The 18,709-nt window shown below is 48.6% G+C and overlaps 1 protein-coding gene across 1 annotated transcript in view; it reads right to left on the bottom strand.

Annotated features, from left to right (window-relative positions):
- Window positions 1-7,951: 7,951 nt before the first annotated feature.
- The window catches only part of RAB44 (RAB44, member RAS oncogene family), a 38,481-nt gene continuing 27,723 nt past the window's right edge, over window positions 7,952-18,709 (bottom strand). Inside the window, exons 9-13 of the mRNA XM_049764750.1 lie at window positions 17,304-17,385; window positions 16,395-16,509; window positions 14,457-14,558; window positions 10,021-10,097; window positions 7,952-8,042 (exon numbers count right to left, since the gene is read on the bottom strand). Coding sequence (XP_049620707.1) covers window positions 7,952-8,042; window positions 10,021-10,097; window positions 14,457-14,558; window positions 16,395-16,509; window positions 17,304-17,385 — 467 coding nt within the window. The remainder of the gene's footprint in view (window positions 8,043-10,020; window positions 10,098-14,456; window positions 14,559-16,394; window positions 16,510-17,303; window positions 17,386-18,709) is intronic.

Here is an 18,709-nt window from a genome sequence, read left to right as displayed (position 1 = left end):
ACTCCTACAGGGACACACAAGGACCAGGTAGAACTTGGGCTCGCTGGCTACCTCCCTTTCCCTGCCTTTCACAGTGGGCACTGCAGGGGCATCCTCAGCATGCTTTAGCTCCCCTTGAGCATCCTGGTGGAGAATGGATCCTGCCACACCCTGTGGTTCAATCCCAGTCTCCATGAGTATGTGTATGACCTTGGCTAAGTGTTCACTGTCCTTCAGTGTCCTCAGGGAAATGAAGGCCAACAGGAGTTGTGAAAGGGGAAGCTCAGATCCAGTGTAATTTTGGGTTGAATTTGGGAACTTGTTCTTGGGTCTGCACTCAGGGATCTCTCCTGGTGGGGATTTGGGACCAGATGTGGTAATGGGATCAAACCATCGCCATATGCAAGGCAAGTGCCCTAACTCCTATTCCTATCTCTCTGGCTCTGGCATACATTGTATTTTTTAATTTTGATTTTTTTTGGGGGGTTTGGTTTTTGGCCACACCCGTTTGACGATCAGGGGTTCCTCCTGGCTTGGGGGGACCATATGGGACGCCGGGGGATGGAACCGCAGTCCGTCCTACGCTAGCACCACCTTCCCGGCCCCAATTTTTGATATTTTTCTAAGTCTTTTTTTTTTTTTTTCTAAAATTCCTGCAGGTAGCTTACATGACATCTTTTTTTTTTCTATCTTGTCCTGAGTTCAATTTCTTAGGACATACATGCTTTTATACATCACGAAAAACAGAGGTAAAATGATTGAAAAGTGGCCCTTAAAGTCATATACATATATATGTTACATCACATTTATTTATACTAGCTAGAATATTAAATATAGCTATATATTCTAACTATATATATATGTGTATGTATATACATATTAATATAGCTAGAAACAACTTGGTGATCTTGTCTAGACTCTTAACCACTAAGCTCTTTTTTTTTTTGGTTTTTGGGTCACACCCAGCAGCGCTCAGAGGTTACTCCTGGCTGTGCGCTAAGAAATCACTCCTGGCAGTCTCCGGGGACCATATGGGATGCCGGGATTCGAACCACCATCCTTCTGCATGCAAGGCAAACACTTTACCTTCATGCTATCTCTCCAGCCCCTTAACCACTAAGCTCTATCATGTCCCAGTATCTCACCATTCAGAAATTATTTTTTTTTGTTTTCGTTTTTGTTTTTTGGGCCACACCTGGTGACGCTCAGGGGTTACTCCTAGCTATGAGCTCAGAAATTACTCCTGGCCTGGGGGACCATATAAGATGCCAGGGGATCGAACTGCGGTTCATCGTAGGCTAGCGTGGGCAAGGCAGACATCTTACTGCTTGCGCCACCACTCTGGCCCCCAGAAATGAATATTTAATACACATTTTATTTCTATCACTGCTCTGTTCTGTCTGGGGAATGAGCATGTTTGACATAGAAGTTTAAGTGGGAAAGTGATTCTCACAGAACCTGGAGACAATGTAAAGTCCACACCCCACCTGAACCTCCCACCAAGGAGTCCCCAAGACTGATTACCTAGGGAGTTTCAAAGAGATCCAGGTTGGATTTCAAATCCTCTCTAGACAGGATTTAGCTCAGCTGGGTTTGGACCCATCTAAAAGAGCACAAAAGACTCCAAAGGTAGGCCCGCGGAGATTTTGGGATGATAGGAAGAGTTGCTCCCTGGGGAGACCCTCCTTGATTGGGAGAGTTTGGCCTTGAGATGGGGTCTAGATATCCCAAGGAATGGAGGACTGATAACATTGCTATCAGGCACCCCACACACCAGGCCTGGACCTCCAGTTTTAGTGGGGAGAAGCTTACCTGTTATCTCCATACATAATTCCTGAGTATTAATCCTAATTCATAGTGGGGATCTTCCAGCAGAAAAGACAATTCCCTGAGGTCCATTGTTTGGCTTGTACTCCTTTTCTCCTACACTGAAGTGAGGGCTGGAGAAAATCCTCTCTTTCAGAGTCATAGGACTTGGAATCCCCTGGAAGCCCTATCTTGAGTATTTGCTTGGCTTGTGGGGGGATGGCAACCACTTGACTGAGGTCAGCTGGAAAGAGGAGAGGTGTGTATGAATTCAGTATTAATACTCCTCAGAGCCTCAGACTCGGGGGGGGGGTGGGTAGTGCTGGGGAAGAAAGGGTCTGGTGCCACCCCTAACTTTCTTGTATTTGTCATTGTGTTTTTGTTTCTTTCATGGGGCCTAGCCCTGCCAGCCAGTGCTGGGAAGTCGGCTGCAGTGAGGGGCAGTGGAAGCACCAGGGGGAGAGGCAGAAGATCTGGGAAATGGCCCTACTCCTACTCAGCATCCACACCCCACACCATTCTGTCCCAAGTTCTGTAACATCGGAGAGACAGTGCAGTGGGTAGGGCACTTGCCTTGCACCTGGATGTCCTGGGTTCAATCTCTGGTATCCCATTTGGCCCCCTAAGCACCAACAGGAGTTTTCCCTGAGTGCAGAGTCGGGAAGCCCTGAGCACTGCTGTGTGTGGCCCCCAAACAAACAAAAATGTTTTAAGTTCTGTAACATCACTTAAGCTTTGTGGGTTCTGAGGCCCAGGTCCAATCCTGTTTACCACCTGCTGACTCTGTGGCTGGCTACCAACCTAACCCAGCGTTTCTTTTCTTTCTTTTTTGTTTTGGGTTTTTGTTTATGGGTCACACCTGGCAGTGCTCAGGGGTTACTCCTGGCTCTATGCTCAGAAATCGCTCCTGGCAGGCTCGGGGGACTATATGGGATGCCGTAAGTTGAACCACCGCCCTTCTGCATGCAAGGCAAACGCCCTGCCTCCATGCTATCTCTCCGGTCTTCCCATGGTTTCTTAAACCTATAGTCCCGGGACCCCGGAGAAATGCAATCAGGGCAAGTGCTGCCAGAAACACCTCAGGACTCATCACTTGTTTGAGCTTGAAATTGTTTTTGGTTGTGCCAGAAATGATTTAGAAACCTTTCACTGTTACCAAATTTTTCATGATCCCCACATTCAGTTAACCCACATGAGGTTGTGACCCACAATTTAAGAAGCTGAGGTCTAATCCTTTCTGCTCTCTCCTCGTTTGTAACCTGGGGTAACAATAATCCCCTCCCCCACCTTTTCCTTTCATTGATGTGAAGATCAAGCCTGTGCCCGTGGGGTGGGAGAGAAGCTCCGTGGGCTGAGCCCTGACTTCCTTGCAAGAGACTCAGGTTTGATCCCAGCACCTAAAGGCCCCAGGAGCTCCGTCAATAGTGAGTTCTGAGCATGGAGCCAGGAATAACCCAAGTACAGTAGATGTGCCACCCAAAGAAATTGAAGCAATAAACAAAAAAAATCATGTGCTCCAAAGGGTTCCTGGCCCCATAAATGATGCTGTGCTTCTTTCTACTTGGTTCTCCAAAGCTCTGCTCCTCAAGCACCGTCCATCTCTGCCAGGTCCTCTCCTCTGCTATACCCTGAGCCCACCCACCCAGTTACACCCAACTTTCCCCAATCAGCTCCCACTGAGGCAGGAACCCCCTTACTGGATGCCCTGAGAAGGTGCCACTCAAGAGACTCACCGCTGGTTCCGGCCCTGTGGCCTGCTCCAAGCCCTCCGCAGCTGCACTCAGCTCACAGGCTGCTCCGGGCAGGAGCCAGGAGAGGAGACTGGGCAGTGCCAGCCCCTCCAGCACCCACTACAGGGACCAGGAGCAGAGATGAGATGGGAGGGGAGGGGCAGGCGACAAGCTGCTTCTGGCCTGAATCCCCCAGAGGACAGGGACTCTACCTGCCACCTTGGCTCCCTCAGGAATCACACTCTACCTACTAACTCATTAGTCACTGACCCATCGGACTGAGTTGGGAGTCTGCCAGGCCTCTGGACACCAGAGAGAGCCAAGAACAGAGCAGGACTGGGCCTGTACCACTCACTGCCTACCTCTCACATCCTGTGTCTGTCTGTCTCTAAACTTGCTATAGTTAGAAAAGGCTCAGATTACAGGCCTCAGATTATAGGGAGGTTTGGGGATTACAACAAGGGCCAGGGAAAGGAGAAGACAAGAAATGGTAGAACAAGGGCCAACGAGAAGAGGGGGCCACCATCAGGAAGAGGCTGAGAATCCCCAAGTGGAGGCAGAACACTGGGAGCAGAAAGGTAGAGTGCCAGATAAACTAGTTAATCTAAGCACCAAAGCCCTAGACCAGGTAAAGCACTTACATATGGCTTTTACAAGGTCTTACATGGCAGACCAGGTTCAATCCTGACATCCCATATGGTCCCCAAGCACTTCCAGGAGTGATTCCTGAGTTCAGAGCCAGGAATAACTCTGAGCATTACTGGGTATGGTTCCATAACCAAACCAACCAATCAAACAAAAAAAATATATAGTAATCTAAAGTTAACATAATGGGTCACTCTTGGAGAAGGGAGGTTTGGCACACACCCAGCATTGCTCAGGGCTTACACCTGGCTCTGCACTCAGGAATTACTTCTGGCAGTGCTTAGGGAACCATATGGGATGTTGGGGATAGAAATCGGTTTTGCCATATGTAAAATAAGAGCCCTGCATGTTATATTATTGCTCTGGCCCCCAAATGGGTCATTTTAATCTCATACACCTGAAAAGTTATACAATCAAAAATAAATACCGTATTTTCCGGCGTATAAGACGACTTTTGAAACAAAGAAAAAGTCAACCAAAAATCGGGGGTCGTCTTATACGCCGAGTATATCCCGAGAAATGTTTCGATATGCAAATCATCTGGATATTGCCACGAAACTAATTTTCCAACTCGATCCTGCACCAATCACTGCAAGGCTGTCGGACCACCTCTCCAACTCAGCCAATCCAAGCAGGCTTTCTATGCATGCAAATTAGACAAAGTTCTGTACCCGAATCTGTATTGTAATAAGCCTGCTCAGATTGGCCAGTCAGAGAGGAAATCTATTACAGTATAACCTTTGCTTGTTGTGATTGGCTCACTGTGGTACATACAGTTGCAGCACAGGAACGTTCTGTCTGATACAGCGAATATAGGCCTAAACCTATGTTTTTAACTGTAAAATTAGGGAGTCGTTTCATACGCCCATTCATCTTATATGCCAGAAAATACGGTAATGAAATGGTTGTGGGTAGTAGAAACGCAATTTTCTCTTTCCCTTTCTCTCTCTCTCTCTTCTCTCACCACCCCTGTCTCTCTCCCACTTTATGCATATGCATGTATTGTTGTGGCTGGAGACTAAGAGAAGGGAAATCATTGGGGTATGACCCTAGAGAGCCCCCACAAGGTACAGAGCTAAAAGCTCCAGCAAGGGAGCAAAGGCAATAGGGCTCTTATTGCCAGGTCAACGACACACTGGGCGAATCCAGATCAGGAACACAGATGCTGAAGGAAGGACAAGACCCGTCACACACTCGAGGTGGCTAGGATGTGGTCATCTAGACCAGATGAGAGCAGGACATGAGACAAGTCCTCCATGAGGAACCTCAACCCGTCTCCTTGAACTGTATAATGAACTTTAACTTCTTACAGACCTGAGTTTTGTGTGAAAATCTTTCTCAAGAGCCCACACACTGAAGAATAAATCCACGTTCACACCAACAGTGCCCTGAGCCCCGAGTCCTCATTGTCACTTCTACATCTGTCCCTGGTTCCATGTGCACTTTTAATGATGGGCACTCACTGCTGCCCAAATATTTCTTTAGAAATGGCAGAGGGTTGGGTGCTCCGAGCTGAGTTGTTTTGGGTTTTGTTTGAGGGATTGCCGGGGACTAAACCAGAGCTTTATCCACGCAAATCCACAATTCTTTTTTTTTTTTTTTTTTTTGGGCCACACCTGGTGACGCTCAGGGGTTACTCCTGGCTATGTGCTCAGAAGTCGCTCCTGGCTTGGGGGACCATATGGGACGCCGGGGGATTGAACCGCGGTCCTGTCCAAGGCTAGCGCAGGTAAGGCAGGCACCTTACCTCTTGCGCCACCGCCCGGCCCCGCAAATCCACAATTCTTAGGCTGGAGGGTGGGCTCAGTGGCAGAGCTTAGTCTGACATGTGTCAATTCCCAGCTTCAAGCCCAGCATCCCCCCAAACTAGTAACAAGATTGTGGACCCCACTACTAAGCAATACCTTCATACCCTAGAGGCAGAGATTCGGATGGAACCAGAGGGCAGTGTTGTTTCTTGCTCTCTGCCTCCACACTCCTTTTTCTTTTGCTCACATTCAACTGAGGAATTAATTCTCTGGTACCCAATTGACTCCCAGCACCCCACTCCCAGTACCCACTGCTCTCAGCACCCCACCCGGCCAGAGCCATAGGCAGTGGGCACTGACATTACCGTAAGGTGACCTCAGAGTGGACCTCCCCAGGACTCTGGGCACTGAACACCTAGTTACAAGGTGCAACCCTACTTTTGGGGGGCAAAACCTGTGTAATTTGGGGAACTCCTGCTTCCAGGAGTCCAAGAGTGACTCCAGATCCTTTTACTCTGACGGCCCCCTCGGCTCCACCAGCCACACCCAGCTTGACACTTCAGTGCAGAGGCTGGTCAGGGACAAACAAGTGATGAGGTAGAGTGTAGTATCCTCAGAAGAGATCACTCAGAGTCAGATCTTAGGGGGACAGTCTGGGGCAGGGGAGGAATGGACTGCTACTGAAATGAGATTCTACTCCAAGGTCGGCCCTGCTCCCCAACAAGGTGACACGTTTCAGGATGCCATGCCAGGCTTGGTGTATGTGTGTTAGGCGGGGCGGGGGGAGGGAGTGAGCGCTTTACAACTGACAGGCACTACCCATTAGAAATCAGCTCCAGGGGCTGGAGAGATAGCATGGAGGTAAGGCGTTTATCTTTCATGCAGAAGGTTATTGGTTCGAATCCTGATGTCCCATATGGTCCCCTGAGCCTGAGCCTGCCAGGAGTGATTTCTGAGTGTGGAGCCAGGTGTAACCCCTGAGCACTGCCGAGTGTGACCCAAAAACCAAAAAAAAAAAAAAAAAAAAAAAAGGAAATCAACTTCAGGGGCTGGAGCGGTGGTGCAGAGGTAGGTCTTTTGCTTTGCATGTGGCTGACCTAGGATGGACCACGGTTCGATCCCCCAGCATTCCATAAGGTCCCCCAAGCCAGGAGCAATATCTGAGTACATAGCCAGGAGTAACCCCTAAGGGTCACCGAGTGTGCCCCCCCCCAAAAAAAGAAAGAAATCAGCTTCAGGGCTCAGAGTGACTGTGCTGACAGGAGGGTGTTGGTCTTGCACACAGTTTATCCCAAATGATTCCCAAAAGTACCGTTTGGGAATAATACCTGAGTGCAGAGCTAGGAGTCAGTCCTGAGCACTGACCGGTGTGGCCCAAAGTACCACCCCCCACACTCACACATACACAAAAGAAATCAGTTCTGGTGCTTTTTTCCCACCTTTAAACATTTATTTTTTTCTGACTATATAGCATTATAGAAGAATAAACATGTACATGTTAAAAGTAAAGTGATGCTCATTCTATCATTTTACTCCTAGAGATATGTGGCCAATGTTGAATAGTTTCTTTAAGGTGCCTTTCTAGATATCTTTTTTATTTTTTTTGATTTTTGGGCCATACCCGGTAATGCTCAGGGGTTACTCCTGGCTATGTGCTCAGAAGTCGCTACTGGCTTGGGGGACCATATGAGACTCGGGGGGATCGAACCACGGTCTGTCCTAGGCTAGCGCTGGCAAGGCAGACACCTTACCTCTAGTGTCACCATGCCGGCCCCTATTTTTTTTTTCTTTAAGGATTTTTGATCCTCCCTGTTGGCCCAGGATTCACCCAACTGCCCTCCCTCAGAGGGCTCCCAACTTGTTTTCTTGGTGCCAAGGATTGACTGTGCACAGCAGCATGTAAGGTGAGAACTTCACCCTGTACTATCTCTCCAGACCTAGAGGAAGATTTTCAAATCTCCAAATATCTTCTTGGCTTTGCTGTCTTCAGGACAGATGGACCAGGAGATCTGGGGGTGACTGTCCAAACCCATGGGCCAGCATTCAGGAGCAGCAGCCAGCTTTCTTCGGAGGCTTAGTGTGGGTCACCTCTGCCAGGCAGTCCTTCAAGTGGTCTTCTTGCACCTTGAGTAACCTGTAGGATAGAGACTAGGCATCAGGCGCCCTTGATCCTTCCCAAGGGCATTGATTTGGATCCGGTGCCTGCTCTCCTTACTTCCTCTCTCCCAGCTCTGCTGAATCTGTCCTACATGGGCCTGTTTTTTTTTTTTTTCCATCATTGGTTATCTTTCTGGGCTGGAGTGGCAATACAGCAAGTAGGGTGTTTGCCTTGCACATGGCTGACCTGGGTTCGATCCCTGACATCCCATGGACCCTTGAGCCCCACCAGGAAAGATCACTGAGTGCAGAGCATTGCTGGGCGTGACCCAAAAAAACAAAAAATTTTTTTGCCAGTGCAAGAGGTTGAACCCAGGACCTCCACATGTGAGGCATGGCTCTGACCACTGTGTCACATGGGCCTTGAGAGCCAGGGGTCTGGGTAATGTGAGAATCCCACAATGGCTCACTCCTGTCTAGGCTTAGCCCCCTACCCCCCACCTGTAGTGTTAGAGATGGCGCCTGGGGCCTGTCCGTGTGAGGTCTGTGCTCAACCGCTGAGCTATTGACTCTGCCTAGGAACTTGGACTTTGACACTAAAGCCTTAGGTGCACTTCTCGGCACATTTTCTGTGGAGGGTGTCTGGGTATCAGCAAGTCTGCAGTACAGCAAGCTCAGTCTCGCTGCTCTGATAGAGAAGGACTCAGGACACTGAGCCACCCCCACATCTCCCATCCATCCATTCCTTGCTTTGTTCATTTGCAGGGCGCTGCTACTCCTGGTCCTGTGCTCAGGAGGACCTTGGCTGAGAGTGAAAAGTGATGCAGGGATTTGAAGCAGAGCCTGTGAGATTCAAGGCAAGCTCCTAAATCTCTGTACTCTCTCTGGCCTCCATTCATTTATTTATCCTTCACTCATTCATTCATCGAGCATGTGCCCTGTGCCAGGCACCAGGTAGGGGCAGGGGGAGAGAAAAACCAAAGCTGTGGCAGGGGGCTAAACTGAGTCTGGACAGACGCCGACTGCCTCCTGCACAACAAGACCAACCATGTAATTACAGGGCTTTGGGGACAGGAAGACGAACCCAGGGGTAGGTAGTTAGGGAGGGCCCTGTGAATGAGCATCTGTGTGTGTGTGTGTGTGTGTGTGTGTGCATCTGTGTACCAATGTGTAAGTCTGTGTATCTGTCTGTGCACCTGTCTGTGTTGTGTCTCTGTGTGTCTGTATGTGTGTTGTGTCTCTTTATGTACTTCCATGTGCATCTGTGTGTATGTGTGTGTGGATCTGTGTGTGTCTGTGTGAGTCTCTGGGTCTCTGTCTCTGTGTTACCTGTGTCTATATGTTTATCTATGCATTTCTCTTTTGTCTGTGTGTGTCTCTGAGTCTGTATGTATCTGTGTGTGTCTGTGTATATCTCTGTGTGTTTGTGTTTGTGTGTATCTCTATGTATGCTTGTGTGTCTCTTTGTGAAACCATGTGTCTGTGTGAGTCTGTGTGTCTCTATGTGTATGCATATGTATCTATATGTGTATCTCTGCATGAGTCTGTCTGTCCATATGTCTGTGTCAGTGTGTGAGTCTGTGTGTGTGAGCTAGAGATAATGTACATTGGTGTGTGTGTGTGTGTGTACGTGAGTCTGTGTGTGTATGTATGTGTATTGATATGTATGTGTGTCTGTGTGAGTCTATGTGTCAGCTAGAGATATGGTATGTTGGTGTGTGTGTGTGTGTGTGTGTGTGAACTGGAGACAATGCAGGGCATTTGTTTTAGGACTTTTTAGAAAGTTTCAGGCAGAACTGTGACTGTCCCAAACCCCCTACCCCTGCCCTTACAGCTTGCTCTCAGGAGAATGGTGCCAGTGGTTCAGACATTACTGAATGGCAAGATTGCATGTGGGATGCCTCCCTGCACACAGATCCTAGAACTAGAGCCTGGGAGCTTTCTGGAAGGACCTTCCTCTTTCAGTATGGAGAGGCTGGGCTGCCGAGGCTCAAGTGGGGACAGCAGACACTCACCGGGCCAATGTCACCACGGGCTCCAGGATGTTGTGACCCAGCGCAGCACTGCACTCTCCGAAGGAGGCACCCAGCTCCTGTGGTCAGAGACAGTGACTCTGGGTGAGGGGTGTCTGCCAAGAGACCACGAGGCAGCCGCACCACCTAAGGCTCCCCAGTGCACCAGGCCAACCCCTTGGGGCAGTAGCCCTTGGTCAGTGTGGTGGCCCTCTACCAGATCTCTTCAAATGACACCACCAGGAACATTGCTGGGCCCTCAGAGTCACATGGGATGAAGCTGTCTTCCTATTTGGGCAAACGCCCATAGGGATATTTTATTTGAGGGACCCTTCCCAGTGGTTCTTGGGCCCAGTAGAGGGGTCACCAGGGCTACAACTGGGAGTGGAGTAGAGGCGGTGGCACTGCTGAACGTGGAACCAGGCCACTGAGCCACACCCTCGCCTCCTTGAGGGTATTTATTTGTTCTCTTTTCTTCTCCATTCAGATGTGTTAGGAGTGGGAAATACTCTCAGTTCAGTTCTTGGGGGTCTATTCCTGATGGGACCAAGGAAGGAACTGAGCTTCCTGCTTGCAAAGCATGTGCTCATTCCTTTGAGTCACTAGAGCTCTGCTCAACGATCACTTCTGGTGGGGCTGGGGGACAATTTAAGATTCTGGGGTCAAATCAGGTTGGCCATGTGTATTGGCAGTACCCTAAACCATTATATTATCGTTCCAGCCCAGTTCAAAAGATAATTTAAAAGACGTCAATAAAAATATTTTATCATCATTTCAAAATGTTTACCAAGGAAAACATTGAAAACTACAGTACAAAATGTTTAAGTAGAAATTAGAAATCAGGGGCCAGAGTCATAGTAGAGCAATAAGGCATTTGCCTTGCACGGGCCAACCCAGGATGAACCCAGGTTCGATGCCCAACAGCATCCTGTATGGTCCACCCAGCCTGCTAAGAGCGATTTCTGAATGCAAACCACGAGTAATCCCTGAGCGTCACTGGGTGTGACAAAGTACATAAATAAATAAGTAAATGAATGAATGAATGAATGGAAAACCATTAAAATCACCCCTGTTAGTCTCCAGTGTATGTATCTGTTCTGTTTCAGATCACTTCCTTGGGGAATGGCTGGGCTTTTATGTTGGGGTACCCTGGGAACTACTGGATGGGTCAAGTCCCTGTCAAGTGCCAGCAGCTTCATATAGTTCAACCTAGGTGCTGGAGAGATAGCACAAGGTAGGGCATTTACCTTGCACACAGCTAACCTGGGATAGACCCAGGTTCTATTCCAATATCCTATATGGTCCCCCCAGCCTGCTCAGAGCCAGGAGTAACCCCTGAGCACTGCTGGGTGTGGTCCATAAAACAAAATATAAAAAAATAAAAAATAAAGTTCAGCCTAACCTTTCCCCAGATTGCATCTCCTGATTTACATTAGGTTACAAGCATTTACTCCACACCCTAAAATATTTTTCGAGGTCATAATGGTAATGCTAACCTTTCATGTGAACCTCCACAGTTTAACCCCAACTTCTGCTGAATGTTTATTCTTAGAAATAACATTACACAGACTTAACAACACTGAAAACATGAAATCTAAGCTGTGACCACCAAACTTTGTTACATCCTGTTTAGGTGGCAAACAGGGGATGGGAGGCCTGGGAGTGGGAGATGATGTAGTGATGGGAGTTGATACTGGCAGTGGGATTGGTGTTGAAACATGCCTAAAACTCGACTAACAATAACTTTATAAATAAATAATCTTTTTTTTTTTTTTTTTTTTTTTTTGTGGTTTTTGGGTCACACCCGGCAGTGCTCAGGGGTTATTCCTGGCTCCAGGCTCAGAAATTGCTCCTGGCAGGCACGGGAGGACCATATATGGGACGCCGGGATTCGAACCGATGACCTCCTGCATGAGAGGCAAACGCCTTACCTCCATGCTATCTCTCCGGCCCCAAATAATCTTCTTTAAATTAAGAAAATAAGAGAAATAGGGGCTGGAGCAATAGAACAGCGGGTAGAGCACTTGCCTTGCACACACTTGACCTGAGTTCGGTCACCGGCATCCCACATGGCCCCCTGAGCATGTCAGGAAGGCGTCCTGAGCAAAGCTAGGAGTAGCCTCTGAGCATTGCCGGGCGTGGTTAAAAAAAGACAAAAATAAAGGAAGGAAGGAAGGAAGGAAGGAAGGAAGGAAGGAAGGAAGGAAGGAAGGAAGGAAGGAAGGAAGGAAGGAAGGAAGGAAGGAAGGAAGGAAGGAAGGAAGGAAGGAAGGAAGGAAGGAAGGAAGGAAGGAAGGAAGGAAGGAAAGATAGAAAGAAAGAAAGAAAGAAAAGAAAAGAAAAGAAAAGAAAAGAAAAGAAAAGAAGAGAAATAATATAAAACATAACAAATACAAAAAGAAGGCCCGGAGAGATAGCACAGCGGCGTTTGCCTTGCAAGCAGCCGATCCAGGACCAAAGGTGTTTGGTTCGAATCCCGGTGTCCCATATGGTCCCCCGTGCCTGCCAGGAGCTATTTCTGAGCAGACAGCCAGGAGTAACTCCCGAGCAACGCTGGATGTGCCCCCCCCAAAAAAAAATTACAAAAAGAAAGAAAAAAGAAGGAAGGAAAAAAGGGCAGAACAGAAAGATAGTACAGCACAGATAGGGTGTTTGTTTGATTTGCATGTGTCCAACCTGGTTCAATACTAAGTATGCTAAGCATCTGGGATCTCCTGAGTCTACCAGAAGTAATCTGAACACAGAGCAGGAGTAATTCAAGTGTCACCCAGTGTGGCAAAAACAAAACAACAAAACAAAACAACACACACACACACACACACACACACGCACGCAGGCACACACACACATACATACACACACACACACATGGATAAAAAGGGTACTGCACAGAAAGGTCCTTCTAAGAAGCACATGTGGGTAGACATGTGACATGGAAGCACCTCACATATTCTCTTTGGAGTTGTTTTCAGAGGGTTTTTTTTTTTTTTTTTTTTTGGGAGTCATTCCTGGTGATGTGCTCAGGGATCACTCCTGTCAGGGTTGAACAGTTCTGGGGATTGAATTGGGTCAGTTACATGCAAGGCAAGTGACCTACCCACTGCACTATCTCTCTGGTGCAGTTTCTGAGAACTCTCTTTTGAGGATATTTAAAGGAGGGACTGTCAGAAGAGATGAGCTGCTGCTGCTGCTGCTTGCATGTGCATAGGAGAATGCTGGGCATCAAACTTCTGACCTTGTACACTTAAGCAAGTACTCTACTCCTGAGCCACATCCCTAGCTCCTGAGATATTACAGCTTAAGAGGCTCAAAAATTCCCACCATTAGATAGCATATGGTGATAAGAAATGGGGAGTGTGGGGCCAGAGCACAGCGGTAGAGTTTTTGCCTTGCACGTAGCCAACCTGGGACAGACCCCAGCATCCCATATGGTCCCCCCACCTTGCCAGGAGAGATTTCTGAGCACAGAGCTAGGAGTAACCCTTGATCACCACTGGATGTGGCCCAAAAATCAAAATCAAAACAAAACAAAAAGAACAAGAAATGGGGAGTGGGCCAGGAGTCTGAGCAAAAGTACAGGAGTTAAGGCACTTGCTTTGCATTCCTCTAACCTGGGTTCAAATCCCAAGCATGGTTCCCAGAGCACCGTCAGGGGTCTGTCTTGAACACAGAGCAAGCACTGCTAACCCCTGAACACCACATGTATGGTCAACCACTTCATTCATCATCCACCCCCCCCAAAAAAACACCCAAAATAAGTGGGGAGAGGGTAGTGAAAAGGGATGAGTACATGCTCTGTGTGAGGGAGGTCAGGGTTTGATCTTTGTATCACATGGTGCCTCAATACCACCATGAGAGAACCCCAGAGAGCAGAGTTGGGAGTAGCCCCCAAATACCACCCATATGACTTAAAACTAAAGGGAAAAATAAAATACAAGGGGAGACAGGGAAAGGAAGCTCGTGGGGGCAAGTCAGAGGTGATGTGGGGTGATCGTTCCTAATCATTCTCTGCATTTTTGGAATGAGTGAGGCTCAATTCTATTCATCTATAAATAGTCTCTCCAGTCAGTGGTGGGGCTTGGAGGCAATTTTGCCAAGGGAAAAATTTGAGTCTTTAGATAGAATAAATTAGAAGGACAGTTACGGGAATTAGAGACCAGACCTAAGTGAAGTCTCGATGGGCAATTTTAAGGGAAGCTTTTAAGTCCTTTCACTCTGCCCTGCAGTAGCTTCCTACAGGTCTGGCTCCTGGAAACCTGCCGCCTATCAGCTTCAGCGGGAGGCCCTGCATGCAGAGGATAGGGAGGTTGGGCAAGAAAGCCATGGGGTCCAGGCCACCCTGCACGCTGCCAGGTCAGGGAAAGTGCCCAGGCCAAGGAGAACTATCCACCCCCACCCAGGAGAGATGTCCCCCAGCTGGGAAAGAGGTCAAGGCTCACCTGAGCCAGCTGCTGTCCTGCCTCAGGGGGCACCTGCCGGGCCTCCTCACAGTCCGTCTTGTTTCCCAGGAGAAGGATGGCCACGCCCTCGCATCCAGCATCCTGCACACAGAGCACAGTCCCTCAGCCTGCTGCCTACCAGGCCTGGGGAAACCCTACCCTGCCAATAATGAACCACCTCCCCAATCAGACACCCACTTCTCCCTGCCACACTCTCACCAGGCAGCCACCCTCCTCTCTGCCAGTAGGTGTGTCTCTCTTTTCAAAGCAAAACACAAAGGGAGCTTTCCACAGGAAGCCTTCTTGGATTTTCTCCTACTTATGCCTCTCTCTTCCTGCCTTCACCAGGCAACCCCATGCTTGATTACAAGGCTGCTCTGGCTCATTTCCTTTGTTTCTCAGAGGATAATCATGATGATCATAATATTTATTTGTATCAATGATATATTCATATATAATCAATATGTACAATACATATTCATAATAATGCAAGCATTATAGACCACATGCATATTATAAGTGATAATATTCATAATAATTATTTCTGTGTACCAGTTCATTACTAAATATAGCCAGGGTTAATCTAGAAGCAATTTCCTCAGTTAATTCTCACAGTGCCTCTCTGAAGAGTGTTAAGACATTCATCAAAGATAAGTACTATTAGAAGGTCATCCACTAGGGCCAGAGGAATAGTACAGTGGCAGGGCGTTTGCCTTGCATACGGCCAATTCGGGTGGACACAGGTTCCATCCCCAGCATCCCATATAGTCCCTAAGCCTGCCAGGAGTGATTTCTAAGCTCAAAGCCAGGGGTAACCCCTGAACATTGCCAGGGGTGGCCAAAAAATTATATACGTGTGTGTGTGTGTGTGTGTGTGTGTGTGTGTGTGTATACTTCTTTTGCATCCTTCCATCTAGAGTAGAACTTTTTAGGATGATGGTATCAAATCTTACTTTGGGTACTAGCACACACTGCAAAATATCAGTATCAGAATATATAAGATGGGGGCAAGAGCCAGTAATGGGTGGACAAAGAATCGTTTCCTAGAGCAGTGGTTGGCAACCTGTGGCTCACGAGCCACATGTGGCTCTTTACACTTTTAATTTGGCTCTTCTGTGTGCCAGGCGGCCGCTCTAGGAGTCAGGACTCTGCTCCTAGCCTCTGTCAGTGCGCGCCCTGTGTGGCTCTCAAAATAAATTTCCATCGTGATTTTGGTGAGATTTGGCTCAGTTGAAAAAAAACGTTGCCGACCACTGTCCTAAAGGGAATTTTATGTGTGTGTGTGTGTGTGTGTGTGTGTGTGTGTATTGGTTTTTGGGTCACACCCAGCAGTGCTCAGGGTTACTCCTGGCTCTGCGCTCAGAAATCACTCCTGGCAGGCACGGGGAACTATATGGGATGCCGAGATTTGAACCACCGTCCATCCTAGATAGGCTGCGTGCAAGGCAAATGCCCCACCTCTATACTATCTCTCCAGCTTCCCTAGAGGGACATTTGAATTGCACAATTCCCAGGTGCTGTGATCTGTTCAATAAGGGCTGCCTATAGGGAGGAAATGGCCACAGGATAGAGCAGGCAGGTTGCTTTGGAGGCAACACTGTGTGGTCTTGGTTTCTTTTTTTGTGTGTGTGGTTTTTGGGTCACACCCAGCAGTGCTCAGGGGTTATTCATGGCTCCAGGCTCAGAAATTGCTCCTGGTAGGCACGGGGGACCAAATGGGACGCCGGGATTTGAACCAATGACCTCTTGCATGAAAGGCAAACGCTTTACCTCCATGCTATCTCTCTGGCCCCGTGGTCTTGGTTTCTTTGTGCTACTCTGACCCAGCCTATCCATGCCCTCTGTGGGTCATGCCAACCAATTTGCATCCTTTATAATTCTGGGAGAAAGAAGTAGCCATGTCCCCCTCCAGACTCCATCCCCCAGACAGGTGCTCACCTGTAGACAGTCCAGCCAGTATCGCACGTGGGCAAAGCTCTCCCAGGAGGTGACATCATACATAAGCACCACCCCATCAGCCTTGCGGAGCAGGTTCCTTGTCACGCTGTGATACCTGCCCAGAGTCTGTGTGAGGCTGGCCCAAGCCCCACCTGCAAAGTGGGAGGAAAAACCTTCCCCACTTCCTAGGTTGGGATGATGGTACAGCAAGCAAGGTTCTTGTCTTGCATATGGCTGACCTGGGTTCTATCCCCGAAATCCCCTAGGGGTCCCCCTGGCCCATTAGGAGTGATTCTTGAGTGCAGCACCAAGAGTAACTCCCAAACATCATCAGGTATGGTCCAAAAATAAAAGGGGGAAACAACCTCACAAAACCAAACAAACAAAAAAACCTTCTCCACAAGTAGCTGCTTCCCTGAGTGCACACATCCTTTCTTGCTAGAGTCCTTGGGGAGGCTCCTTCACTATTCTTCAGTCTCACCACTCCTCTGAATCAGCCCCTATCCTGCCTACTGGCCCACAGCCTGCTAGTCATAACCAAGGCACCGGGCACTGAGCCAGTGGCTTTCTACACCTGTACTCAGCACCGGTTCATGGCCAGTCTAGCCGGTTGACTGGTTGCTGGGAACACATATGGGGCTAACAGGAGAATGAGTGCTTGGAGGGAGCTGCAGACAAATGGGAACTTCTAGGAAGTGGAAGACCAGAATTTCCAGACAGACAATTCTGGAACTGATCCCCTAGCCTGCTATTCCATCACTCCACCTGGACCTTCCTCCCAGGTGTCTGGATCTTGGAAGTAAGGGGAGGCCTTGCTTGCTCTCAGTTACCTCTTGCCCACTCAGAACTCTTTAAGGCTGGTTCTGCTCTGCACCCCCTGTTCCCTAAGCTCAGCAAAGTCTGTGTTACCTCTCCTGGCCGGCTGTGTCCCAGAGCTGCAGCGAAAAGTTCTTGTTGTCCACCTGCACATTCTTGACCCGGAAGTCCATCCCTAGGATACATGGAGGAGTTAGATCAACTTTCAAGGGGCCCACTAAGACTCAGGCCACCCTACCTGGATGTCTCTCTGCTGAGGTAAGAAGGAACTACGGTTACTGGGCCTTCCCTCTACTCCACAGAGCTTGTCTATACTCAAGGCCCACTTCTCCCTGAGAATCCTTCCCTCACCGTCCAGTCCTCAGGCTCACTGCCCCTGCAAGCACACCCACAGCTGACTGTCCAAGGGGATTCTCCCCAAGGAGAATGGTCACGGTCCCATTCCACAGTAATGCACAGTATTTCTCAGGTCACTCAGGAAAATCAGCCTCAATGTGATGAAATGGTTCTGTATTTTAATTCTAATTATCCCTCAGAATCACAAGCCTCTTCCCAGCTCAACCAGAAAGCCAGGCAGCCTAATGGTCTAGAGCTAGAGGAGTGCTAGCACCCCGAGGATGACCCATCAGCCATGAGCAGTGACCCTCTGAGAGTCACCCACGCTGCCTTAAGCAAATCATTTCATGTCCTTGAGTCTCTCCTCCTCAGCAAGGTGGAAATTTCAAAGGACCCACATTGTGGAGGGTCTTGGGGAATTACATCATAGCTTCAGCCCTGTAGTACTTCAGAGGTGCTCAAGTAGTCATTTGTTCATTTGTTTTGTAGGGAAGGAGATTTAGGTCAATATGTCAGTGCTCAGGGCTTACTCCTGCCTCTGTGCTCAAGGGTCCCTCTGGTAGTGCTGAAGGCACCCTATGTGGTCTCATATATCAAACTAGGGTTAGTATCAGGCAAGACATGAGCATGAACCACTATCTTTCCAGCTCAAGAAAGTAATTGGGAGAGGGGGGTTGGGTCACACTGGCGGTTCTCAGGGTTTACTCCTGGCTCTGCACTCAGAAATCACTCCTGGCAGGCTCAGGGAACCATATGAGATGCTGGGATTCGAACCACCATCCGTCCTGGATCTACTGCATGCAAGGCAAACGCCCTACTGCTGTGCTAGCATCCAGCCCCAAGAAAGTAATTTTTATTATCACCATTAATTCTATCTCTTTCTTGTTCTTTTGCTTGAGGGCCACACCTGACAGTGCTCAGGGGCCACTGAGGGGCCAGTTGCCCAAGCACTGTTTTTGGGGATCATATGGTGCCATGTATGGATGGGGCTCGGGTATCCTGTATGCAAAGCCTGTACTCTCTGGCTTTCGCCTTTTCTTCTTATCCCACGAGCCTCTGGCTCTCGGTGTCACAGCTCCACCCCTCCTCATGGTCATGGTTCTAGCACCTTCTGTTGTTGGAAATAAAAAAAAAGTGAGGTCCCAGAAGGGTTTAGGATCTTC

Source organism: Suncus etruscus, chromosome 18 (assembly GCF_024139225.1).
Source record: "Suncus etruscus isolate mSunEtr1 chromosome 18, mSunEtr1.pri.cur, whole genome shotgun sequence".
In the NCBI taxonomy this organism is placed as follows: Eukaryota; Metazoa; Chordata; class Mammalia; order Eulipotyphla; family Soricidae; genus Suncus; species Suncus etruscus.
This window is presented reverse-complemented; position numbering and strand designations above follow the sequence as displayed.